The following is a 27991-nucleotide window of genomic DNA, read 5'->3' as shown; positions in this document are numbered from 1 at the left end:
CGTCACTAAAATCCATGGCTGTTCCACACAGGACTGTTGAGAGCAATTAACTTCAGTTGGGGGAACAGTGAGCAGTCTCTTGCTGCTTGAGGTATGACACATTCTAACAAGACGATGTAATGCTGGAAGCTGTCATTTTCCCTATGGGATCCGGTAAGCCATGTTTATTACGATCGTAAATAAGGGCTTCACAAGGGCTTATTAAGACTGTAGACTTTTTCTGGGCTAAATCGATTCATTATTAAATACATATTTAGCCTTGAGGAATCATTTTATCTGGGTATTTTGATATAATAATATCGGCAGGCACTGTTTTAGACACCTTATTCTTTAGGGGCTTTCCCAAAGCATAGGCAGAGCCTCATTTTCGCGCCGGTGTTGCGCACTTGTTTTTGAGAGGCATGGCATGCAGTCGCATGTGAGAGGAGCTCTGATACTTAGAAAAGACTTTCTGAAGGCGTCATTTGGTATCGTATTCCCCTTTGGGCTTGGTTGGGTCTCAGCAAAGCAGATACCAGGGACTGTAAAGGGGTTAAAGTTCAAAACGGCTCCGGTTCCGTTATTTTAAGGGTTAAAGCTTCCAAATTTGGTGTGCAATACTTTTAAGGCTTTAAGACACTGTGGTGAAAATTTGGTGAATTTTGAACAATTCCTTCATGTTTTTTCGCAATTGCAGTAATAAAGTGTGTTCAGTTTAAAATTTAAAGTGACAGTAACGGTTTTATTTTAAAACGTTTTTTGTACCTTGTTATCAAGTTTATGCCTGTTTAACATGTCTGAACTACCAGATAGACTGTGTTCTGAATGTGGGGAAGCCAGAATTCCTATTCATTTAAATAAATGTGATTTATGTGACAATGACAATGATGCCCAAGATGATTCCTCAAGTGAGGGGAGTAAGCATGGTACTGCATCATTCCCTCCTTCGTCTACACGAGTCTTGCCCACTCAGGAGGCCCCTAGTACATCTAGCGCGCCAATACTCCTTACTATGCAACAATTAACGGCTGTAATGGATAATTCTGTCAAAAACATTTTAGCCAAAATGAACACTTATCAGCGTAAGCGCGACTGCTCTGTTTTAGATACTGAAGAGCATGACGACGCTGATAATAATATTTCTGAAGGGCCCCTAACCCAGTCTGATGGGGCCAGGGAGGTTTTGTCTGAGGGAGAAATTACTGATTCAGGGAACATTTCTCAACAAGCTGAACCTGATGTGATTACATTTAAATTTAAGTTGGAACATCTCCGCATTCTGCTTAAGGAGGTATTATCCACTCTGGATGATTGTGACAAGTTGGTCATCCCAGAGAAACTATGTAAAATGGACAAGTTCCTAGAGGTGCCGGGGCTCCCAGAAGCTTTTCCTATACCCAAGCGGGTGGCGGACATTGTTAATAAAGAATGGGAAAGGCCCGGTATTCCTTTCGTCCCTCCCCCCATATTTCAAAAATTGTTTCCTATGGTCGACCCCAGAAAGGACTTATGGCAGACAGTCCCCAAGGTCGAGGGAGCGGTTTCCACTTTAAACAAACGCACCACTATACCCATAGAGGATAGTTGTGCTTTCAAAGATCCTATGGATAAAAAATTAGAAGGTTTGCTTAAAAAGATGTTTGTTCAGCAGGGTTACCTTCTACAACCAATTTCATGCATTGTCCCTGTCGCTACAGCCGCATGTTTCTGGTTCGATGATCTGATAAAGGCGGTCGATAGTGATTCTCCTCCCTTTGAGGAGATTATGGACAGAATCAATGCTCTCAAATTGGCTAATTCTTTCACCCTAGACGCCACTTTGCAATTGGCTAGGTTAGCGGCTAAGAATTCTGGGTTTGCTATTGTGGCGCGCAGAGCGCTTTGGTTGAAATCTTGGTCGGCTGATGCGTCTTCCAAGAACAAGCTACTTAACATTCCTTTCAAGGGGAAAACGCTGTTTGGCCCTGACTTGAAAGAGATTATCTCTGATATCACTGGGGGTAAGGGCCACGCCCTTCCTCAGGATCGGCCTTTCAAGGCAAAAAATAAACTTAATTTTCGTCCCTTTCGTAGAAACGGACCAGCCCAAGGTGCTACGTCCTCTAAGCAAGAGGGTAATACTTCTCAAGCCAAGCCAGCTTGGAGACCAATGCAAGGCTGGAACAAGGGAAAGCAGGCCAAGAAACCTGCCACTGCTACCAAGACAGCATGAAATGTTGGCCCCCGATCCGGGACCGGATCTGGTGGGGGGCAGACTCTCTCTCTTCGCTCAGGCTTGGGCAAGAGATGTTCTGGATCCTTGGGCGCTAGAAATAGTCTCCCAAGGTTATCTTCTGGAATTCAAGGGACTTCCCCCAAGGGGGAGGTTCCACAGGTCTCAGTTGTCTTCAGACCACATAAAACGACAGGCATTCTTACATTGTGTAGAAGACCTGTTAAGAATGGGAGTGATTCATCCTGTTCCATTAAGAGAACAAGGGATGGGGTTCTACTCCAATCTGTTCATAGTTCCCAAAAAAGAGGGAACGTTCAGACCAATCTTAGATCTCAAGATCTTAAACAAGTTTCTCAAGGTTCCATCGTTCAAGATGGAAACCATTCGAACTATTCTTCCTTCCATCCAGGAAGGTCAATTCATGACCACAGTGGATTTAAAGGATGCGTATCTACATATTCCTATCCACAAGGAACATCATCGGTTCCTAAGGTTCGCATTCCTGGACAAGCATTACCAGTTCGTGGCGCTTCCTTTCGGATTAGCCACTGCTCCAAGGATTTTCACAAAGGTACTAGGGTCCCTTCTAGCTGTGCTAAGACCAAGGGGCATTGCTGTAGTACCTTACTTGGACGACATTCTGATTCAAGCGTCGTCCCTTCCTCAAGCAAAGGCTCACACGGACATTGTCCTGGCCTTTCTCAGATCTCACGGATGGAAAGTGAACGTGGAAAAGAGTTCTCTATCTCCGTCAACAAGGGTTCCCTTCTTGGGAACAATAATAGACTCCTTAGAAATGAGGATTTTTCTGACAGAGGCCAGAAAAACAAAACTTCTAGACTCTTGTCGGATACTTCATTCCGTTCCTCTTCCTTCCATAGCGCAGTGCATGGAAGTGATCGGTTTGATGGTAGCGGCAATGGACATAGTTCCTTTTGCGCGCATTCATCTAAGACCATTACAACTGTGCATGCTCAGTCAGTGGAATGGGGACTATACAGACTTGTCTCCGAAGATACAAGTAAATCAGAGGACCAGAGACTCACTCCGTTGGTGGCTGTCCCTGGACAACCTGTCACAAGGGATGACATTCCGCAGACCGGAGTGGGTCATCGTCACGACCGACGCCAGTCTGATGGGCTGGGGCGCGGTCTGGGGATCCCTGAAAGCTCAGGGTCTTTGGTCTCGGGAAGAATCTCTTCTACCGATAAATATTCTGGAACTGAGAGCGATATTCAATGCTCTCAAGGCTTGGCCTCAGCTAGCGAGGGCCAAGTTCATACGGTTTCAATCAGACAACATGACAACTGTTGCATACATCAACCATCAGGGGGGAACAAGGAGTTCCCTAGCGATGGAAGAAGTGACCAAAATCATTCTATGGGCGGAGTCTCACTCCTGCCACCTGTCTGCTATCCACATCCCAGGAGTGGAAAATTGGGAAGCGGATTTTCTGAGTCGTCAGACATTGCATCCGGGGGAGTGGGAACTCCATCCGGAAATCTTTGCCCAAGTCACTCAGCTGTGGGGCATTCCAGACATGGATCTGATGGCCTCTCGTCAGAACTTCAAAGTTCCTTGCTACGGGTCCAGATCCAGGGATCCCAAGGCGGCTCTAGTGGATGCACTAGTAGCACCTTGGACCTTCAAACTAGCTTATGTGTTCCCGCCGTTTCCTCTCATCCCCAGGCTGGTAGCCAGGATCAATCAGGAGAGGGCGTCGGTGATCTTGATAGCTCCTGCGTGGCCACGCAGGACTTAGTATGCAGATCTGGTGAATATGTCATCGGCTCCACCTTGGAAGCTACCTTTGAGACGAGACCTTCTTGTTCAGGGTCCGTTCGAACATCCGAATCTGGTTTCACTCCAGCTGACTGCTTGGAGATTGAACGCTTGATCTTATCGAAGCGAGGGTTCTCAGATTCTGTTATCGATACTCTTGTTCAGGCCAGAAAGCCTGTAACTAGAAAGATTTACCACAAAATTTGGAAAAAATATATCTGTTGGTGTGAATCTAAAGGATTCCCTTGGGACAAGGTTAAGATTCCTAAGATTCTATCCTTCCTTCAAGAAGGATTGGAAAAAGGATTATCGGCTAGTTCCCTGAAGGGACAGATTTCTGCCTTGTCTGTGTTACTTCACAAAAAGCTGGCAGCTGTGCCAGATGTGCAAGCCTTTGTTCAGGCTCTGGTTAGAATTAAGCCTGTTTACAAACCTTTGACTCCTCCTTGGAGTCTCAACTTAGTTCTTTCAGTTCTTCAGGGGGTTCCGTTTGAACCCCTACATTCCGTTGATATTAAGTTATTATCTTGGAAAGTTTTGTTTTTAGTTGCGATTTCTTCTGCTAGAAGAGTTTCAGAATTATCTGCTCTGCAGTGTTCTCCTCCTTATCTGGTGTTCCATGCAGATAAGGTGGTTTTACGTACTAAACCTGGTTTTCTTCCAAAAGTTGTTTCTAACAAAAACATTAACCAGGAGATTATCGTACCTTCTCTGTGTCCGAAACCAGTGTCAAAGAAGGAACGTTTGTTGCACAATCTGGATGTTGTTCGCGCTCTAAAATTCTATTTAGATGCTACAAAGGATTTTAGACAAACATCTTCCTTGTTTGTTGTTTATTCCGGTAAAAGGAGAGGTCAAAAAGCAACTTCTACCTCTCTCTCTTTTTGGATTAAAAGCATCATCAGATTGGCTTACGAGACTGCCGGACGGCAGCCTCCCGAAAGAATCACGGCTCATTCCACTAGGGCTGTGGCTTCCACATGGGCCTTCAAGAACGAGGCTTCTGTTGATCAGATATGTAGGGCAGCGACTTGGTCTTCACTGCACACTTTTACCAAATTTTACAAGTTTGATACTTTTGCTTCTTCTGAGGCTATTTTTGGGAGAAAGGTTTTGCAAGCCGTGGTGCCTTCCATTTAGGTGACCTGATTTGCTCCCTCCCTTCATCCGTGTCCTAAAGCTTTGGTATTGGTTCCCACAAGTAAGGATGACGCCGTGGACCGGACACACCTATGTTGGAGAAAACAGAATTTATGTTTACCTGATAAATTACTTTCTCCAACGGTGTGTCCGGTCCACGGCCCGCCCTGGTTTTTTTAATCAGGTCTGATAATTTATTTTCTTTAACTACAGTCACCACGGTACCATATGGTTTCTCCTATGCAAATATTCCTCCTTAACGTCGGTCGAATGACTGGGGTAGGCGGAGCCTAGGAGGGATCATGTGACCAGCTTTGCTGGGCTCTTTGCCATTTCCTGTTGGGGAGGAGAATATCCCACAAGTAAGGATGACGCCGTGGACCGGACACACCGTTGGAGAAAGTAATTTATCAGGTAAACATAAATTCTGTTTTTGTTTTAAAATTCTTCAAAAATTCTGCCAATAATAGGAATTGATAAGGAGAAACTGCTTCCACTGACGTGTAACAATTGAGAATTGAATGTTTATTTACACTACTCTAGGTTTTTATGTACTAGGTGTATTGCATATATACTAGCAAATCTATTTCGACTACACATTTTAAGATTACTTGTGGAATATTTTCCCAACACATATATACTTGGCTTAGTCAGGTTCTTCTCATACCCAGACAGGATATATCCAGAATAATTCTTCCAATCTTTTACATTTACATGAAATTTTACTATTCCCCTCTATGATCTTTATTTGTTTTTAATAGATTTTTTATATATTTTTTACAGATTTTTGATAGACTTTTTATAGACAGATCTTTAAATATAAATACAGAATTGTATATAAAAATATCCGTATACCGATTGAAAAGAATTAATTTAACACACATTTGTTTATTCACGATTTAAAATAAAGTAATCTTTATTGGTACAAAGGTATCTTTTATTTTAATTGTCCTATTATATAGCAACACATTTAAAACTCTTTTAAGGTTGTAGCATTTATTTGCGCCTCATACTCCTAAAATCTCCTTTACAGGCTTTAGTTAGAACCAAGCCTGTGTTTAAACCTGTTGCTCCGCCATGGAGTTTGAATTTAGTTCTTAAGGTTCTTCAAGGGGTTCCGTTTGAACCTATGCATTCCATAGATATTAAGCTTCTATCTTGGAAATTTCTGTTTTTAGTTGCTAACTCTTCGGCTCGAAGAGTTTCTGAACTATCTGCATTGCAATGTGACTTGCCTTATCTTGTTTTCCATGCTGATAAGGTGGTTTTGCGTACCAAACCTGGATTCCTTCCTAAGGTTGTTACTAATAAGAATATTAATCGGGAAATTGTTGTTCCTTCTCGTGCCCTAATCCTTGCTCCAAGAAGCACAACTTGGACGTGGTTCGTGCTTTGAAGTTTTACTTGCAAGCGACCAAAGATTTCCGTCAAACATCTTCTTTGTTTGTTTATTCTGGAAAACGTAGAGGTCAAAAAGCTACAGCTACCTCTCTTGCCTTTTTGGCTGAAAAGAATCATCCGTTTGGCATAAGAGACTGCTGGACAGCAGCCTCCTGAAAGAATTACAGCTCACTCTACTAGAGCAGTGGCTTCCACATGGGCTTTTAAAAATGATGCTTCTGTTGAACAGATTTGTAAGGCTGCGACTTGGTCTTTGCTTCATACCTTTTCCAAATTTTACAAATTTGTTACCTTTGCTTCTTCAGAGGCTATTTTTGGGAGAAAAGTTCTTCAAGCAGTGGTGCCTTCTGTTTAACCATCTGTCTTGTCCCTCCCGTTCATCCGTGTCCTGTAGCTTTGGTATTGTATCACACAAGTAAAGGATGAATCCCTGGACTCATCTTACCTTTATAGAAGAAAAGTAAATTTATGCTTACCTGATAAATTAATTTCTTCTATGGTAAGACAAGTCCACGGCCCGCCCTGTCATTTTAAGACAGAATATATTTTTTGATTTACACTTCAGTCACCTCTGCACCTTGTAGTTTCTCCTTTTCCTTCCTGTACCTTCGGTCGAATGACTGGGGGTGGAGCTAAGGGAGGAGCTATATAGACAGCTCTGCTGTGATGCTCTTTGCCACTTCCTGTTAGCAGGAGGATAATATCCCACAAGTAAAGGATTAATCGGTGGACTCGTCTTACCAAAGAAGATATTAATTTATCAGGTAAGCATAAATTTACTTTTCTACTATCTGAGTCATGAAAGAAACATTTTGGGCGTTATGTCCCTTTAACATTGTTGTATGCAAAGATAATTGGCTTACTAGACTCTATTAAATTTAAATGACACCCAAAGTTTTTCTTTCATGATTTAGAAAGAGAAAACTATTTTAAACAACTTTCAAATGTACTTCTAGTATCTAATTTGCCTCATTCTCTTGGTATCCTTTGTCGAAGGTGCAGCAATGCACGACTGGGAGTTTGCTGAAAGTCAATGGCAAGATGCATATATGTGCAGCCACCAATCAGCAGCTACTGAGTATACATAGGTATACTTTTCACCACGGGATACAAAGTGAGTAAAACAAATTTGATAACTGAGAGAGAAAAAAAAAGTTTCATGCCCCTTTAACATCACTGTGTCAACCGTGAGTTTTTTTTCTTATTTCCACAATTCTGTCTTCCATCAGGCTTTAGAGTTGGACCCTGTTAATGAGAAAGGCCTGTTCCGACGAGCTGAAGCCTACATGGCGGTGAATGAGCTGGAGCTAGCACGGGAGGATTTCTTGAAAGTGCTCCAACAGTATCCAAATAACAAGGCTGCAAGAGTTCAGCTAGGGCAGTGCCAGCAACGCATCCGCCAGCAGCAAGAAAAAGAGCGGAAGATCTATGCTAATATGTTCCAAAGACTGGCAGAAAAGGAGAGCAAGGTATGGGGCTGGCTTTATATTTAGAAGGTCCAAACTGGGTGGGGCAACATTTGGGGATGGGACACTAGTAATAGGGCACGTGACAGTGTGAGGAGGCTTCTTAGGTCTACTAAGTTTGATATACTTATTACAGGGACACTGTGTTAAAACATTTTAACATGCCGACATATTTTATTTATTTTTTTGCCTTAAAATCTGAAGTAATTGGTCATTTAGATTTAAACTTAAATGGACAGATGTTCCATGCAAACAGTGCAATAATAAAGTGCTCAAACTAGTTGTCTAACCCCTTTGCATGTGTTAAAGGGACATTGAGCCCAAATGTTTTCTTTCATGATTCAGATAGAACTTATTATTTTAAACAACTTTCACATGTACTTCTGTTATCAATTTTTCTTCATTCTCCTGGTATCTTTTTTTGCTGAAACGCAGGATTGTAAGCTCAGGAGAGTGCACTTGTCTGGAGCACTATATGGCAGCAGTTTTGTTAGAATGTTCTTCATTTGCAACTTGCTTGCAGCACTAATTTCCTGCCATGTAGTGCTCCAGACACCTTCCTAGGTATCTTTTCAACAAAGAAAAGCACTGCAGAATCTGTTAGCATTCTAAAAATAACCGATAATAAAAAGAATACCATGGTAAAAAGGCACATTTCCTTCTTAATATGAGGAGAGTCCACGGCTTCATTCCTTACTTGTGGGAATACTGAACCTGGCCACCAGAAGGAGGCAAAGACACCCCAGCCAAAGGCTTAAATACTTCCCTCATCCGCCCCCCAGTCATTCTTTGCCTTTCGTCACAGGAGGTTGGCAGAGAAGTGTCAGAAGATTTCGGAGTAGTTTCTTATGGAGGGTAGTACTCTTCGAGATGGGACTGGAGTTTTAAGTAATCCTGTCAGCCTCTCAGTGAGAGCATTGATGAGTTAGTCTGGAGATGCAGGGAGAGTCTTTCTGCGAACCCATCCAGACTCCTATTAACAGTTCCTTAAGCAATCAGCGTTGACGAGTTTCGCTGCCTGCTTTCTTCACTCAAGTCCATGTCAGATGTGCTGCTACAATCTGTCAAACTTGAAGGACCGTATCACTGTTCCACGGCATAGATTCCAGTAAGATCGTTTTATCATTTTACACACATGTATAACGATAGAAGACAGGGTCACAGTGGGACTCTTTATCTTTATAGAATCAAGGGTTAATATCTCCTGAGGGGGATTATTGAACAGTTTTAATCATATTGTTATGTGATTTTGACTGCTTATGTGTAAGAATGTTTGGGCTTTTAGGCTAATATGGAACGTACAGGTTATTTTCATTTTGGGAGCTGCACAGTTTCTTTAAGATAGAGCACTTTTTCTTTAGCAGGGCCAGGTCCTGCATGAGCAGCATGTTGACCGGGAGTGGTCACGTTTTTCTTCTGTTATGTGTGATCAGTCCACGGGTCATCATTACTTCTGGGATATAACTCCTCCCCAACAGGAAATGCAAGAGGATTCACCCAGCAGAGCTGCATATAGCTCCTCCCCTCTACGTCACTCCCAGTCATTCTCTTGCACCCAGCAACTAGATAGGATGTGTGAGAGGACTATGGTGATTATACTTAGTTTTTATAACTTCAATCAAAAGTTTGTTATTTTACAATAGCACCGGAGCGTGTTATTGCCTCTCTGGCAGAGTTTGAAGAAGAATCTACCAGAGTTTTTACTATGATTTTAACCGGAGTAGTTAAGATCATATTGCTGTTTCTCGGCCATCTGAGGGAGGTAAAAGCTTCAGATCAGGGGACAGCGGGCAGATGAATCTGCATTGAGGTATGTAGCAGTTTTTATTTTCTGAATGGAATTGATGAGAAAATCCTGCCATACCGTTATAATGACATGTATGTATACTCTACACTTCAGTATTCTGGGGATGGTATTTCACCGGAATTACTCTGTTAAAAGTACATTAAACCTTTTAATAGGTATTTATTATGTTAAACGTTTTTGCTGGAATGTAGAATCGTTTGCATTTTCTGAGGTACTGAGTGAATAAATATTTGGGCATTATTTTTCCACTTGGCAGTTGCTTGTTTTAATTGTGACAGTTTCGTTTCTCTCTCACTGCTGTGTGTGAGGGGGAGGAGGCCGTTTTTGGAGCTCTTTGCTACGCATCAAAAAATTCCAGTCAGTTACTCTTGTATTTCCTGCATGATCCGGTTCATCTCTAACAGATCTCAGGGGTCTTCAAACTTCTTTGGAGGGAGGTAGATTCTCTCAGCAGAGCTGTGAGACTTATATATTGACTGTGATTAAAAACGTTGCTCTGTAATTTTTATTTTTCAAATTTAATTATTGTTACTTTACTAATGGGAACAAACCTTTAAAAGTTGTGTTGTTTTTAAGGATTGATGCTATAACTGTCTTTCAGTTCATTATTTCAACTGTCATTTAATCGTTTAGTGCTCTTTGAGGCACAGTACGTTTTTGTTAAATAAGATTGTAACCAAGTTGCAAGTTTATTGCTAGTGTGTTAAACATGTCTGATTCAGAGGAAGATATCTGTGTCATTTGTTCCAATGCCAAGGTGGAGCCCAATAGAAATTTATGTACTAACTGTATTGATGCTACTTTAAATAAAAGCCAATCTGTACAAATTGAACAAATTTCACCAAACAGCGAGGGGAGAGTTATGCCGACTAACTCGCCTCACGTGTCAGTACCTGCATCTCCCGCCCGGGAGGTGCGTGATATTATGGCGCCTAGTACATCTGGGCGGCCATTACAGATAACATTACAAGATATGGCTACTGTTATGACTGAAGTTTTGGCTAAATTACCAGAACTAAGAGGCAAGCGTGATCACTCTGGGGGGAGAACAGAGTGCGCTGATAATACTAGGGCCATGTCTGATACTGCGTCACAGCTTGCAGAACATGAGGACGGAGAGCTTCATTCTGTGGGTGATGGTTCTGATCCAAACAGATTGGATTCAGATATTTTAAATTTAAATTGGAGAACCTCCGTGTATTACTAGGGGAGGTTTTAGCGGCTCTTAATGATTGTAACACTGTTGCAATACCAGAAAAATTGTGTAGGTTGGATAAATACTTTGCGGTACCGGCGAGTACTGACGTGTTTCCTATACCTAAGAGACTAACTGAAATTGTTACTAAGGAGTGGGATAGACCCGGTGTGCCGTTCTCACCCCCTCCAATATTTAGAAAGATGTTTCCAATAGACGCCACCACACGGGACTTATGGCAAACGGTCCCTAAGGTGGAGGGAGCAGTTTCTACTTTAGCTAAGCGTACCACTATCCCGGTGGAGGATAGCTGTGCTTTTTCAGATCCAATGGATAAAAAATTAGAGGGTTACCTTAAGAAAATGTTTGTTCAACAAGGTTTTATATTGCAACCCCTTGCATGCATCGCGCCGATTACGGCTGCGGCAGCATTTTGGATTGAGTCTCTGGAAGAGAACCTTAGTTCAGCTACGCTGGACGACATTACGGACAGGCTTAGAGTCCTTAAACTAGCTAATTCATTCATTTCGGAGGCCGTAGTACATTTAACCAAACTTACGGCTAAGAACTCAGGATTCGCCATTCAGGCACGTAGGGCGCTGTGGCTAAAATCCTGGTCAGCTGATGTAACTTCTAAGTCCAAATTACTTAATATACCTTTCAAGGGGCAAACTTTATTTGGGCCCGGTTTGAAAGAAATTATCGCTGACATTACAGGAGGTAAGGGCCACGCCCTGCCTCAAGACAAAGCCAAAGCTAAGGCTAGACAGTCTAATTTTCGTCCCTTTCGGAATTTCAAAGCAGGAGCAGCATCAACTTCCACTGCACCAAAACAGGAAGGAGCTGTTGCTCGTTACAGACAAGGCTGGAAACCTAACCAGTCCTGGAACAAGGGCAAGCAGGCCAGGAAACCTGCTGCTGCCCCAAAGACAGCATGAACCGAGGGCCCCCGATCCGGGACCGGATCTAGTGGGGGGCAGACTCTCTCTCTTCGCCCAGGCTTGGGCAAGAGATGTTCAGGATCCCTGGGCGCTAGAGATCATATCTCAGGGATACCTTCTAGACTTCAAATTCTCTCCCCCAAGAGGGAGATTTCATCTGTCAAGGTTGTCAACAAACCAGATAAAGAAAGAAGCGTTTCTACGCTGTGTACAAGATCTGTTATTAATGGGAGTGATCCATCCGGTTCCGCGGTCGGAACAAGGACAAGGGTTTTACTCAAACCTGTTTGTGGTTCCCAAAAAAGAGGGAACTTTCAGGCCAATCTTGGATTTAAAGATCCTAAACAAATTCCTAAGAGTTCCATCGTTCAAAATGGAAACTATTCGGACAATCTTACCCATGATCCAAAAGGGTCAGTACATGACCACAGTGGATTTAAAGGATGCTTACCTTCACATACCGATTCACAAAGATCATTACCGGTATCTAAGGTTTGCCTTCTTAGACAGGCATTACCAGTTTGTAGCTCTTCCATTCGGATTGGCTACGGCTCCAAGAATCTTCACAAAGGTTCTGGGTGCCCTTCTGGCGGTACTAAGACCGCGAGGAATTTCGGTAGCTCCGTACCTAGACGACATTCTGATACAAGCTTCAAGCTTTCAAACTGCCAAGTCTCATACAGAGTTAGTTCTGGCATTTCTAAGGTCGCATGGATGGAAAGTGAACGAAAAGAAGAGTTCTCTGTTTCCTCTCACAAGAGTTCCATTCTTGGGGACTCTTATAGATTCTGTAGAAATGAAGATTTATCTGACAGAAGACAGATTAACAAAGCTTCTAAATGCATGCTGTGTCCTTCATTCCATTCAACTCCCGTCAGTAGCTCAATGCATGGAGGTGATCGGCTTAATGGTAGCAGCAATGGACATAGTACCCTTTGCACGTCTACATCTCAGACCGCTGCAATTGTGCATGCTGAGTCAGTGGAATGGGGATTACTCAGACTTGTCCCCTACTCTGAATCTGGATCAAGAGACCAGAAACTCTCTTCTATGGTGGCTTTCTCGGCCACATCTGTCCAGGGGGATGCCATTCAGCAGGCCGGACTGGACAATTGTAACAACAGACGCCAGCCTACTGGGTTGGGGCGCTGTCTGGAATTCTCTGAAGGCTCAGGGACAATGGAATCAGGAGGAAAGTCTCCTGCCAATAAACATTCTGGAATTAAGAGCAGTTCTCCATGCCCTTCTGGCTTGGCCCCAGTTAAAAACTCGGGGGTTCATCAGGTTTCAGTCGGACAACATCACGACTGTAGCTTACATCAACCATCAAGGAGGGACAAGAAGCTCCCTAGCAATGATGGAAGTATCAAAGATAATTCGCTGGGCAGAGTCTCACTCTTGCCACCTGTCAGCAATCCACATCCCGGGAGTGGAGAACTGGGAGGCGGATTTCTTGAGTCGCCAGACTTTTCATCCGGGGGAGTGGGAACTTCATCCGGAGGTCTTTGCCCAAATACTTCGACGTTGGGGCAAACCAGAGATAGATCTCATGGCGTCTCGCCAGAACGCCAAACTTCCTCGCTACGGGTCCAGATCCAGGGATCCGGGAGCGGTTCTGATAGATGCCTTGACAGCACCTTGGAACTTCAGGATGGCTTATGTGTTTCCACCCTTCCCGCTGCTTCCTCGATTGATTGCCAAAATCAAACAGGAGAGAGCATCAGTGATTCTAATAGCGCCTGCATGGCCACGCAGGACTTGGTATGCAGATCTAGTGGACATGTCATCCTGTCCGCCTTGGTCTCTACCTCTAAGACAGGACCTTCTGATACAGGGTCCATTCAAACATCAAAATCTAACTTCTCTGAAGCTGACTGCTTGGAAATTGAACGCTTGATTTTATCAAAACGTGGTTTTTCTGAGTCGGTTATTGATACCCTGATACAGGCTAGGAAGCCTGTTACCAGAAGGATTTACCATAAGATATGGCGTAAATACCTATACTGGTGCGAATCCAAAGGTTACTCCTGGAGTAAGGTTAGGATTCCTAGGATATTGTCCTTTCTACAAGAAGGTTTAGAAAAGGGTTTATCGGCTAGCTCATTAAAGGGACAGATCTCAGCTCTGTCCATCTTGTTACACAGGCGTCTGTCAGAAAATCCAGACGTCCAGGCCTTTTGTCAGGCTTTAGCTAGGATCAAGCCTGTGTTTAAAACTGTTGCTCCGCCATGGAGTTTAAACTTAGTTCTTAACGTTTTACAGGGTGTTCCATTTGAACCCCTTCATTCCATTGATATAAAATTGTTATCTTGGAAAGTTCTGTTTTTAATGGCTATTTCCTCGGCTCGAAGAGTCTCTGAGTTATCAGCCTTACATTGTGATTCTCCTTATCTGATTTTTCACTCAGACAAGGTAGTTCTGCGTACTAAACCTGGGTTCTTACCTAAGGTAGTCACTAACAGGAATATCAATCAAGAGATTGTTGTTCCATCCTTGTGTCCAAATCCTTCTTCAAAGAAGGAACGTCTTCTACACAATCTGGATGTAGTTCGTGCCCTCAAGTTCTACTTGCAGGCAACTAAGGATTTTCGACAAACGTCTTCCCTGTTTGTCGTGTACTCTGGTCAGAGTAGAGGTCATAAGGCTTCGGCTACCTCTCTCTCCTTCTGGCTTCGTAGCATAATTCGTTTAGCCTATGAGACTGCTGGACAGCAGCCTCCTGAAAGAATTACAGCTCATTCTACTAGAGCTGTGGCTTCCACTTGGGCCTTTAAGAATGAGGCCTCTGTTGAACAGATTTGCAAGGCTGCAACTTGGTCTTCGCTTCATACTTTTTCCAAATTTTACAAATTTGACACTTTTGCTTCTTCGGAGGCTATTTTTGGGAGAAAGGTTCTTCAGGCAGTGGTTCCTTCTGTATAATGAGCCTGCCTATCCCTCCCGTCATCCGTGTACTTTTGCTTTGGTATTGGTATCCCAGAAGTAATGATGACCCGTGGACTGATCACACATAACAGAAGAAAACATAATTTATGCTTACCTGATAAATTCCTTTCTTCTGTTGTGTGATCAGTCCACGGCCCGCCCTGTTTTAAGGCAGGTAAATATCTTTTAAATTATACTCCAGTCACCACTTCACCCTTGGTTTCTCCTTTCTCGTTGATTCTTGGTCGAATGACTGGGAGTGACGTAGAGGGGAGGAGCTATATGCAGCTCTGCTGGGTGAATCCTCTTGCATTTCCTGTTGGGGAGGAGTTATATCCCAGAAGTAATGATGACCCGTGGACTGATCACACAACAGAAGAAAGGAATTTATCAGGTAAGCATAAATTATGTTTTTTCCCTGCTTCCAATTCCTGAATGGGTATCTGCGGAGAGGAGCATCTTCTCTATCTGTCTGGGTCATAGGAGGTGGTGAGTGCCCCAGCCATTGGGGGTATAAGGTTCCAGTTGTTTGTTTTTTCTTTAATTTGATGGACAAGTTATGGAGGATTCTGATATTTTAGAGGGGGATCCCTCGGATACAGAATTTGATACCTGTGTATATTGTGAGGAGGCCTGGGTAATCCAGTCCTCTCAATTATGTTCCGTATGCCGCTATAAGCTGTTCTCATCAACGAATGTTGAGATGTTAGAGACCACTGAGCAATCGGCCTCTGAGGATTTTTCGTCCAGTGATGTGTGTTCCATACATTCTGTTCTTACATATGCAGTTTTCCCAAGCTCTGATCCTACTTCGCCTGTAAGGGGTTTGTTTCCACCAGAGGTTACTATGCATTTCCGCATGGCCATCTCTACGGTCTTAGCGATATTACCTATTCCTGCTATGCGTAAGCGCAGGGGTATTCCAGGCTCTCCTGCCCAGGGACATTCGTGTAAAATAAGGATTGTGTCCGATCAGACCTCTGGGGATGCGGTTTCCTCTGAAGCTTCAGAGGGAGAACATCCAGGGTCGGAGTGTGCTGACTTGGGTGCTTAGCATTTATATTTAGAAGGGTACGGCTGCGTTTACTCCTTGAAAGAGGTTTTGGCAATGTTAGAGGTTCCCAGTACTGATGCGTCAGTTGAATCTTAGTCCTCTAAATCTGGTAAGGATTTTAACTAGACGAGGGGAGGATGGGATCCTATTCCTTGTCTTCTTGTTTTACCTTTTGTTTTTTATGTTATTTAGAATCCTAGTTACGAGCTCTAAGGGGGATTGTGTCATATGACAGGCAGGACCTGTTTTTGTTTGCACACTCCTTTTTTTTTCAGGGCGTTTGCCTGTTTTTTTTTTTACTTGCTATTCCGGTCTGGATAGTTTTTCATTCTTTCTAATGACACGGTGAGTCAACGGATCATCATCAATTACTGTTGGGAATACCACTCCTGGCCAGCAGGAGGAGGCAAAGTGCACCACAGCAAAGCTGTTAAGTATCACTTCCCTACCCACAAACCCCAGTCATTCTCTTTGCCTCTTGTGCAAGGAGGAGGTGAAGTAATTAGGTCTCCTGATTAAGATTCTTCTATCAAGATTTTTTTTATTTTGAAGTCTGGGCAAGATTGCTCTGGCCTTCCATCACAATTTGGGTATAGCTGTACTCCACGTTAGTCTCTTCAGCAGGGCTGTGATGGCTTTAAAGCAGTTATGAACTTGTAAAGTTGGCTTTGCTGCATTTTTCCAACATGGTGCTGCCCTGGTATAGAAAACTTGAGTAATCTTACTCTGTCTTTCTTTTTACACAGGTCTCTGTGAGGAGCGGCATCCTCACAAATTTTGTAAGTCGTCTGACTGCCGGACAGCTAGAATGCAGGTAAGTGCCTTTTGTTCTTCTGGGGCTAGAAGGCTGGCACTGAAGGGGTTAAGACCCTCTGTTTTTAAATGGGACACTTCCTTTTGGATGATACGGCATTAGCAGGCACAATGCATGAGACAAATGGAGACTGTTATCCTCCTTCACAAAGGGAAGGAGTTAACTACCATTGGGGTAAATCTTAGTTGCTGTATATATTTTTATGTTATAATATAGTACCCTATTAGGTTCCCTAGTTCATCAGAAAAGGGAATGATACAGGTGGTGTTAAGACAGAGTATTTTGCGCCTTTCTTTATGGTTCTGCATAGTGTTATCCCCAGTGGTTAGTTACATTATAGGAACTGTGCGAGGGTGCCAGTGTCTATTATACTAGTTTTTGGATATAGCTCTCCGGTTTGATCCCTGACATAGGGGTTAAAATTGCTGATTTTTAAGTTCAATATACCTCATAGTAGAGGAAATTAGTTAACGGAATAGTTTTTTTTCCGTGCCGACTTTTGGCCATGCCTCCTTCTCTGCATGACGGAGCAGTGCCATTTTAGAGGGGTTGAGCACTTGTATTCTACTCTGCTCTATTCTCCGGCTTGAGAACGAAGCGGAGCTGACGTTCTGCCTGCCTTTTGTTTAGATGTTTTTTTCTATGCGGTTAGTGGTCTTCGCGCTGGGAAAAAAGAATGGATCAGTGTATATGAGGGTTATCCCTTAGGCATCTAATTTTTAAACAGTCACTGAAAAAAATGATGATTATATTGTTTTTATGCCTGAGGAAAAGACCAGACATTGGTCTAGAAACGCGTAGCAATTCTTCTATGGATTAAAGATTTTAATTCTATTATACGGAAGTTGTCTTACATTTTTATTGATCTAACCTGAAAAGGTGTTTGATTTTAAAATCCACTGCAGTCTGCAATACATGGTCTATACAGACGTTTGGTTACTGCAATCAAGCAACACTGAGATCCACCTGTCTGCAGTTCAGCTGAGGCCACCCAGTGTGCTAACCACTGAGAGTGTTAGTCTGCCTGATAGCACCGGTCATAGAACGGTGCAGAGCCATTTGGTAAGCCTTTTTGAATATTCTGCCTTCTGATTTTACAACAACAGTATCACGCTATGTGGCGCCCTCTTTTTCACTTATAATTTTCAGAAACCTTCACTCCGAGGACCAGAGGAGCTTTGCCGCCTGCACCTTTCATTCTAATTGTTTTGAACTCACTGCCCGATCCCACGGGAACCATATGGTTTGTGCACTAGATTGATTGTTTGGTTCACTAAGCGCACCTCGCTCTGGGTTCCCTTTGGGGTTCCTTGTATGACTTCAATTAAATTGTTTATGTTCGGCTTTTTCCCAGAGAAAGTGAAGCTATTAGGGTCGGTGAAATTATGTTTTTCCCTACCTTGGCAGCACTTTTTTTATTTTCATGCTGTATAAAAGCAATATTTATCTGCTTATTTTTGACTGTTATATATTTATACATTTGTATTCCACTTTCTCTGGATTATCTGTAGACAAGATAAGTAGAGGCATGTTCTGAAAGGTGTTCCCTGGGAGTGAATGTTCCAGTTCTAGTTTAGAACAGGGTTTAGTTTCTTTTTCATGCTGTTCGTGAAAAAGAAGGAACTTTCTGTCATAATTTAGACGGTGAAGTCTAAGCATGTTTCTCAGAGTAACCCGTCTTCAAGATGCAGACTATTCGCTTCATTCTTCCTTGGTGCAAGAGGCTCAGTTTATAACGACCTTGGTCTTTAAGTATGCGTACCCTTAGGTTTGCATTCAATTATCTCAGATGTCTGAGCCTTTCCGGCACAACTCCTTCAGTTGTGGTTCAATGGCTTTGCCTCAGCTTCCAGTGTTTTCTCTTTTTGGGCTGCAATTTCGGTTCTGGGATTTTCAGGGGCGTCCCTCCTGGACGTCCTATTGGTTAAGGCGTCATCTTTCTACAAGCAATGGCCGTTGAGGTAACTCAGTTGGTAAATGCCCTGACTACAAAAAAGATCCAAGATCCAGGTTGAATTCCCAGTAGGGCCGACTCAGCCCTTCATCATTCCAAGGTCAATAAAATGAGTACCATTAAATTAAGATTTAATTCTGAGGTTTTTGATTTTTCCACGAATGGAAGTGAAAAGGAGCTCCCTTGTCCCATCTACAAGGGTAGTGTGCTTAGGAACTATATTTATTCTTTATCGAATAAACTCTGTCTGATAGAGGTCAGAAAAGCCAAGATCCTCCCTCTTGCTTTTCTCTTCAGTCTGTTAGGCAAGTAGTTTCTGTGCATGGAGTTGATTGGTCTGATAGTGGCTTTCATGGACATCATTCCCTTGATCGATACCATTTTAGAGCTCTGCAGTTGTGCATGCTCAGACAGTGGAATGGGGACTGTCCGGACTGTCTCAGAGAATCTACTTCAGCTGACAGGATTCTCTTCCCGTGTCAGCTTTATCGGGTTCTTTGGTCTCAGGGCATTTGGGACCGCGGCCTCCAGCCTGCTGGGCTGAGGGGGAGTCTGGGATCATTGAAGGCGTAGGGACTAGGAGAAGTTTATTCTCACCTTCATCATTTGGAATGAAAGCGATTTTCAATGCTCTGATGTTTGGCCTCAGTTGTCTTTAACCCAGTTTATCGGGTTCCAGTCAGACAACATGGCTTCTGTGGCTTTCATCTTCCTCCAGGGAGGAACTGTGTGTTCCTTTGTCATGACAAAAGTTTGCAGATTTTAATCTGTGGGCGAGTGTTCACAGTTTCTGTCTATTTGCCATCCACGTTTTTTGGATTGGACATCTCCTAAACGGATTTCTGAGCAGACAGATTTCCCATTCCGGGGAGTGGGAACTACTTTCCGAAGTGTTCTCCAGGTTATCTACCAATTGGGAGTTTCCAGAATTGGTTCTGATGGGGTCTTGTCTGAACTTCAAGTTTCCTAGCTTCTTTAATAGATATTGTGTCAGTTCCTTGGAACTTCAGGTTGACATATCCTCCTTTCGGTTTGTTCTCCTTCCTCTGATTAAGTGGGAGAGTGCATTGGTTTCTTCTAGCTCCTGCGTGGCATAGCAGGATCTGGTAGGCGGATCTAGTGGAGATGTCATCTCTACCACAGTGGTAACTTCTGGTGAGGAAGGATCTTCTGCTGCAGGGGTCCTTCATCCAAATATTGTTGTCTCTGAAGCCGTGTGCTTGAGGATTGAACGCGTTTGTTAGCTAAACGTGGGTTTTTCAAATCGGTTATTGAGACCACGATTCCGACTCGAAAGCCTTTCACTGGGAAGATTTTCTTTAAGATATGGAAGGATCCCAAAGATCTTTTTATTTTTCCAAGTAGTCCTTGTGGATAGTTTTTTCTGTTGGTATCCTCAAAGGTCAGATTTCGGTACTTCCATTCTGCTGCTCAAGTGTTGAGCGAACGTGCCGGATGTACAGTCCTTTTATCAGACCCTGGTCTGAGTCAGGACTGTGTTTAAGTCAGTTGCTCCCTTGGAGTCTTAACCTTGTTCCTAAGGTTTTCCTTCAGGCTCTGTTGGAACCTATACATTCCATAGATTTAGGTTGTTAGCTTGGAAAGGTATTTCTTCTGCTCGGAGGGTTTCCGTACTTTCATCTTTGCAGTATGTTTTTCCTTATCTTGTATTCAGGCAGATAAGAAAGTTCTTAGTACCAAGTTTGGTTTCCTTCCTAAGGTTGTGTCAGACAGAGATTTTTATCAGGACCTTGTTGTTCCTTCTCTCTGTCTTAATTCTTCTTATCATAAAGAACATCTGTTGCGCAACTAAGATGTTGTGCAGGCCTTTAGATTTTATTTTCAGGATTCAAGGGACTTTAATCAGTTTTCTGTATTGTTTGTTGTCTTTCTGGATAGACAAAGACCAGTAAGCTTCCGCCACTTCTTTTTCTCTCTGGTGAGAAGAATTATTAGTAGGGCTTATGAGCCTGCTGGACAGCAGCCTCCTGAGAGAATTACAGCTCTCCTCTGGGGTGGGTTTTTTTTTCTTGGTCCATCAAGGAGACCTCTGTAGAACAGATTTGTAAGGCGGCAAACTTGGCCTCCTTTGTTGATTTTTTTTTTTTTTTTTTTTTTTTTTTTTCTTCAGTCTATAAATTTTATTCTTTTGCCTCGGCTGAGGTTTTCTTTGGGAGAAAGGGGTTTTTCAAGCAGTGGTGCCTTCTGTTTAGGTTACTTGTCCTGTCCCTCCCGTATCATCTGTGTCCTCTAGCTTGATTTCCAACAGTAATTGATGATGATCCGTGGACTCACCGTGTCATTAGAAAGAAAACAAAATTTATGCTTACCTGATAAATGTATTTATTTCTTGACACGGTGAGTCCACGGCCCGCCCTGTTTTTTTTTTTTTTTTTACAGTTTTTTTCTTTGTTATATAAACGTCAGGCACCTCTGCACCTTGTGTTATTTCCTTTCTCTCCTTTCCCTTGGTCGAATGACTGGGGGTTGTGGGTAGGGAAGCAATACTTAACAGCTTTGCTGTGGTGCTCTTTGCCGCCTCCTGCGGGCCAGGAGTGGTATTCCTAACTGTAATTGCTGATGATCCGTTGATTCACTGTGTGAAGAAAGAAATAAATTTATCAGGTAAGCATACATTTTTTTTATTTATTTTATTGGAGCTCTGGGTTGTTTTAGAAACTCTTCTTAGAAAGATATTTCATCACACGGGATATTTGGTACTATCGACTTTGATGGTCGAGATCTGTTGGAGACTTCCGGTGGAAGCTTATAGATTTCTGTTCGGGGTGATAGTTCCCCCAATGATTTTGAGAAAACATTTTAAGCCTTTGAGCTTAATTTCTTTAATTTGATTATTCAGTTGTTCTTGCTTTGCTGGAACTTAAGAAGTTTTCGTTCTTGCCTTTGATTGTTCCGGCAGATACATTGTATCCTGAATGACAGGCAGGACCTGTTGTGGAGGCTAGTTGGGTTTGCTCCTTCTATATAAGAGGAGTTTTTTTTTTTCTTCTAGTTTTCCGGTCCAGGTACAGCAGGCCCATCTATCCTAGTTAACAGGCGGGACCTGTTAAGGTATATCTGGGATGGGTGCTTGATACTAGGTCATATGGATCTAGGGGACCTAGAGACCGGAACTAGGTTTCTTCTGGGCAATTGTCTTCTCAGAGAAAGGAAGTTTTTTTTTTTAAGTGACCGTTTGAGTCATTGTACCGGTATCTATCGCACTGGGGGAATATTTTCCTCCACTGTTGGTGCATGCCCTATTATTGGGATGGTCTTCCCGTCCTAATTTGGTTATAGGATTTTTAAGCAGAACTTATTAGTTCCTGTTTGCGTTGGAGAATGTAAGGTTCTCCCTTCCTTTTGTTAGGAAGAAGGATGTCTTTATGGTTCATCCTTTTCTTTCTAATGACAGGATGAGTCCACGGATCATCTAATTACTATTGGGAATATCACTCCTGCCCAGCAGGAGGCAGCAAAGCTGTTAAATATCACCTCCCTTCCCTCCAACCCCAGTCATTCTCTTTGCTTACGTTAAAGTAAGGAAGTGGTAAAGTTAGGTGTCTGGAAAGATTCTTCAATCAAGAGATTATCATTTTATTTGCAGTACAAGTATGTGCTGTTTTTACTCCAGGGTGTAGCTGTAGTCCATTTCAGTCTCTTCAGTAGATCATTGGTGGCGCCTCCCTTATATTTAAATAAAAGTGCTTCCCTTATTATTTTCCACAGGTCCATGTGAGGGAGAGGACCTCTCAAACCTAGTGAGCTGCTTTGCTGCCAGGCAGATTTTATGAGATAAGTGCTAACTTTTATTTTCTTAAACAGTATTAAGAAAAATAATACTTATGGCATTTTATTATTTCCCTGATATTGGACTTTGGCTCTAGTGTTTTTAGGGGATTATGTAAGGCAGTATATTGCAGGCACTGGGGACTTGAGGAGACTTGGCTCAATGTTTGTGACATTTCTGTTAGTTAACGGAGTTTCACTGGTAATGTCGGATAGACGTTATTTTTGCTACGCCTACGCAGGGCTTGTTTGGCGGTAAAATTAGCAGTTGCGCACTTATTCTCTCCCTTCTTGTATACAGAGGAGAAAAACATTGCAACTGGCCATTTTTTATTCATATCGATTAAAAGATCATCTGGCATCATTTGTACAGCTCTGTGTACCTCCGCTTTTCACATTCACATATTTACAGTATCAAGCAAGGTAGGCACCTCAGCAGAGCTGTAGCTGAGGTGTAGAGGCTGTTTGAGGTTTTGTTTTTATTTTTTTGTAAAGTTATTGTATTTCATTAATAAATACAGCAGTTCCGTTTTGCATTGCATCAAAAATAAAGCAGTTTCGTTTTAAAATGTCAAGAAACTGTTTTTTTTTGTTTTTTTTTATTAAATTTGGATATTTTTAAAGATTGGTCAAGCCTCTGTTATAGATTACAGATGTCCTTTATGTTTGAATGCTAACATTAAACCACCAATTCCTTTCTGCTCCTCATGTGTTGAGAGAACATTCATTTTTAAGGATAGACCTTTTGAGCCAACATTGTATAAGACGGATGCTGTCCAGGAGTCTTCTGACAATGTTCAAAATATGCCGCATATTCTCCTCAGGTGTCCCAAATTTTATTACCCATTAATACAGTGCCCTGCGCTTCCTCTCAAGCTCCGTCTAGGGTCTCTTTGCAAGACATTGTTACCCTCCATGTTTTCTGCAGTTTTCTGATGCGTCGTCTTTCCCATGCTACAGGGAAAGTGCAAGAGAAAGTCTAAACAATCAGTGCGTAAGGTGTCTGACTCATTTGTGGCTATTCTGAATATTCCCTCTCATATTTCTGATGGGGAGGATTCTTCGGTAGGATCTGAGGGTGAGATCTCGGATTCTGACAGTGTAATTCCTTCCTCTGATGCTGAAGTTGTATCCTTCAAGTTTAAGCTAGAGCAGCTCCATTTACTACTCAAGGAGGCTACTCTGGACGACTGACACTACTGTTGTTGTCAACCCTAATAAGTCTAGTAAACTTAACAAGTATTATGATGTACCTTCCATGCTGGAATGTATTCCCGTACCAGATCGGGCTACAGAACTTATTGTTTAGGAATGAGAGAAGCCGGAATGGTCCCCAAGGCGGTACCCTTTTTCTCCTATTTTAAGCAGATGTTTCTCATTGAAGACCTTGTTTGGCCCAGCTTTGACTGAGATTATTTCTGATATTACAAGAGGAAAAGGACATTTACTCCCTCAGGATAAGAGAAATAAGCAGAAGGGACATCAGAGTAATTTTCGTTCCTTTCGAAACTTCAAGGCTTCCTCTTCCTCTACAAGACAGGAGCATGAAGGGTCTGCCCCCAATCTGGGACCTAATCTTGTGGGGGGCAGACTTTTTTTTCTTTTTTTGCTCAGGTTTGGGTTCGGGATGTTCAGGATCCTTGGGCGATATACATTGGGTCCCAGGGATACAAACCTTTCCCCCCCAGGGGCAGATTTCTTCTCTCAAGATTATCTGTCACCCAGATTAAGAGAGGCATTCTTTCGTTGAGCTCGGGATCTATCCAAAATGGGGGTGATAGTTCCTGATCCAATTCAGGAGCAGGGTCTGGGATTTTACTCCAATCTGTGTGTTTCCCAAGAAAGAGGGAACCTTCAGACCAATCTTGGATCTCGAGTCTAAACTAAATTTCTCAGAGTACTGTTCTTCAAAATGGAAACTATTCATTTCATTCTTCCTTTAGTTCAAGAGGGTCATTTTATGACAACTGTAGATTTAAAGGATGCGTACCTTCATGTTCCCATCCACAGGGATTATCACAAGTTTCTGAGTTTTGCTTTAATCCACAAACACTTCCAATTTGTGGCTCTCCTTTCGGTCTTGCTACAGCTCCCAGAATTTTTAAAAGGTTCTGGTATCTCTGTTGGCAGTGCTCTGGTTACAGGGTATTGCGGTGCCGCCTTATCTGGACGACATTCTGGTTCTGGCCCAGTCTTTTAATCTAGCAAACTCCCACACGGAGTTTCTCCTATCCTTCCTGCGCTCTTATGGTTGGAAGGTGAATCTGGAAAAGAGTTCCTTAATTCCATCTACAAGGGGAACCATAATAGATTACGTTTTGATAAAAGATTTTCTGACAGAAGTCAGAAAATCCAAGATTTTCAATTCTTGTCAGTCTCTTCAATCCTATCCTCAGCCAACAGTGGCTCAATGTATGGAGGTAATCTGTCTGATGGTAGCCACCATGGACACTATTTCTTTTGCTTGTTTCCATCTCAGACCTCTGCAGTAATGCATGCTCAGACAGTGGAACAGGGATTATGCGGATCTGTCTCAGCAAATTAATATGGATCAGATGACAAGAGATTCTATTCCTTGGTAGTTGTCTCAGGATCATCTTTCACAGGGAACCTGTTTTCACAGACCTACTTGGGTGATAGTGACAAAGGACGCCAGCCTGATAGGTTGGGGAGAAGTCTGGGGCCTTCTAAGGGCTCAGGGGACATGGACTTGGGAAGAGTATGTTCTCCCCATAAACATTCTATAGATAAGAGCAATCTCCAATGCTCTTCTGGCCTGGCATCACTTAGATTACATCTGGTTTATCAGATTTCAGTAGGACAATATAACCTCAGAGGCTTACATCAATCATCAGAGTGGAACTCTGAGTTTCTTTGGCCATGAAGGAGGTGTCCAAGATTATTCAGTGGGCAGAAACCCACAAACCCAACATCTGCGGTTCACATTCCAGCAATGGACAATTTTGAAGCAGATTTTTTTGAACAGTCAGACCTTTCACCCGGGGGAATGAGAACTACATATGGATGTGTTCTCCAGCTTGATTCTCAAATGGGGACAGTAGGATCTAGATCTCATGGCATCTCGTCAGAATGCCAAGCTCCCGAAGGTACGGGTTGAGGTCCAGGGACCCTCAAGCGGTTCTGATAGATGCTATGGCATTTTTTTTTGGAATTTCAGTCTTACATACCTATTTCCCCGGTTCGCTCTTCTTCCTCGAGTCATTGCTCAGATCAAGCAAGAAAGGGCGTTGGTGATTCTTATTGCTCCAGCGTGGCCTCACAGAATTTGGTATGTAGACCTAGTGGAGATGTCCTCTCTCCACCCTTAGAAACTTCCTCTGAGAAAGGACCTTCTACTTCAAGGGTCCTTCCTTCATCCAAATCTAGTTTCTCTGAAACTGGCTGCTTGGAGATTGAACGCTTAATTTTATCTAAGTGTGGAGTCGCAAGCCTGTTACCAGTAAAATTTGCAATAAGATTTGGCGAAAATATCTGTATTGGTGTAAATCCAAAGGCTACGCTTTGAGTAGAGTTCGGATTCCTAGAATTTTGTCTTTTCTCCAAGACGGTTTGGAGAAGGGTTCAGCAAGTTCCCTAAAGGGTCAAATATCTGCCTTGTCTATTTTGTTACATAAACGTCTGGCGGATGTATTGGACGTGCAATCATTCTGTCAGGCCTTGGTCAGAATCAGGCCTGTGTTTAAGCCGGTTACTCCTCCTTGGAGTCTTAACCTTGTTCTTAAAGTTCTTCAACAGGCTCCGTTTGAGTCTATGCATTCCTTAGATATTAAGTTGTTATCTTAGAAGGTTTTGTTTCTTGTTGCTATTTCATCTGCTCATAGAGTTTCAGAGCTCTCTGCATTACAGTATGAGTCTCCTTATCTTATTTTTCATTCCGATAAGGTAGTTTTGCATACTTAGGGTTTCTCCCTAAAGTGGTTTCAGATCGGAACATTAATAAGGAGATTGTTATTCCTTCCTTGTGTCCTAACCCCCCTTCTCAGAAGGAACGTCTGCTGCACAATCTGGATGTAGTGCGTGCATTGAAATTCTGTTTGCAGGCGACTGAGGGTTTTCGTCTGTCTTCTGCTTTGTTTGTTGTTTTCTCTGGGAAACGCAAGGTTCAGAAAGCTACGGCTACTTCACTTCTTTGTGGCTGAAGAGTATAATTTGCTTGGCCTATGAAACGGCTGGACAGCAGCCTCCTAAGAGTCATGGCTCATTCCACAAGGGCTGCTTCCTCTTCCTGGGCATTCAAAGATGAAGCTTCTGCGGAGCAGATTTGCAAGGCTGCAACTTGGTCCTCTCTTCACACTTTATCAAAATTCTATAAATTTGATACTTTGGCCTCGGCTGAGGTTTCTTTTGGGAGAAAGGTTCTTCAAGCAGTGGTGCCTTCGGTTTAGGTTCCCTGTCTTGTCCCTCCAATATCATCTGTGTCCTCTAGCATGGGTATTGATTCCCAATAGTAATTAGATGATCCGTGGACTCATCGTGTCATTAGAAAGAAAACAAAATTTATGATTACCTGATAAATTTATTTCTTGACAAAATGAGTCCACGGCCTGCCCTGTTTTTTAAAGACAGGCTTTTGTCATACTATAAACCTCAGTCACCTCTGCACTTTGTTGCTTCCTTTCTCTCCTTTTACTTTGGTCGAATGACTGGGGTTGGAGAGAAGAGAGGTGATATTTAACAGCTTTGCTGTGGTGCTCTTTGCCGCCTCCTGCTGGGCAGGAGTGATATTCCCAATAGTAATGAGATGATCCGTGGACTCATTATGTCAAGAAAGAAAGAAATTTATCAGGTAAGCATAAATTTAGTTTTTTAGCATATCCAGTTCTTAGGAGCCGTGTCTTACAGTAATCCTTGTTCTGATCCTAGGTTTCCTTCTTGGAATCTGGGGGTTAAGGCAGCAGTATCTTACTTACAGATTTTACAGTAGTTCCCGGGCCTCGGCCTTTATGGGTTTCTTACCTTCGCCTGCTAATAGACCTTTTGGGTTTTTCTTGTGTCTTTTTGATCCTCTGAGTTGGATCTAGACACCAAGGTGGATCTTGGATGCTGTTTTTGTCTTTAGGACAGGAAGTTTTCTTGAGATCTTGTGAAATTTACCCTTCAGATTATGCCCTCCAGTTCGCCTTCTGGCGCAGGGGTGGAGAGTGATATACACAGCCGAGGTCGAGTCTTCTTCATGGAGTTGGTGTATCTGTCTTTACAGACTTTCATGGAATCCGGGTGGGGAAATGTATCCCAGTGTTCCGTTCAGATCTCTCTGAAAAAGGTTTTTCTCCGGGGCGGTTTTGACTTTGTCGCTTCCATGTCTGTGGGGAGAGTGTGTCCTAGGGAGGTCCGAAGGTTGGGTATTTCTTCCTTTTATTCCTTTCGTTCCTCGGCGAGCATTCTGCTTGGAGGTTTAGTCTTCTGGGTTCTTACCAGTTGGGACCTTCTCAGTGGGGAGATCTTCTTTTGGTCATCTTCTTTTTAAGGAGGAGAGTTCCTTCGGCTAATCGGGGGTCTTGTGTTTGT

The 27991-nt window shown here is 42.8% G+C and overlaps 1 protein-coding gene across 1 annotated transcript in view; it reads left to right on the top strand.

Annotated features, from left to right (window-relative positions):
• FKBP4 (FKBP prolyl isomerase 4) overlaps nucleotides 1-27991 on the top strand; it is a 121029-nt gene that overhangs the window by 88023 nt on the left and 5015 nt on the right. Inside the window, exon 9 of the mRNA XM_053718815.1 lies at nucleotides 7747-7986. Within this exon, the coding sequence (XP_053574790.1) occupies nucleotides 7747-7986 (240 nt within the window). The remainder of the gene's footprint in view (nucleotides 1-7746; nucleotides 7987-27991) is intronic.

Source organism: Bombina bombina, chromosome 6 (assembly GCF_027579735.1).
Source record: "Bombina bombina isolate aBomBom1 chromosome 6, aBomBom1.pri, whole genome shotgun sequence".
In the NCBI taxonomy this organism is placed as follows: Eukaryota; Metazoa; Chordata; class Amphibia; order Anura; family Bombinatoridae; genus Bombina; species Bombina bombina.
The sequence above is the reverse complement of the archived record's forward strand: the minus strand, read 5'-3'. Positions and strand labels throughout refer to the sequence as shown.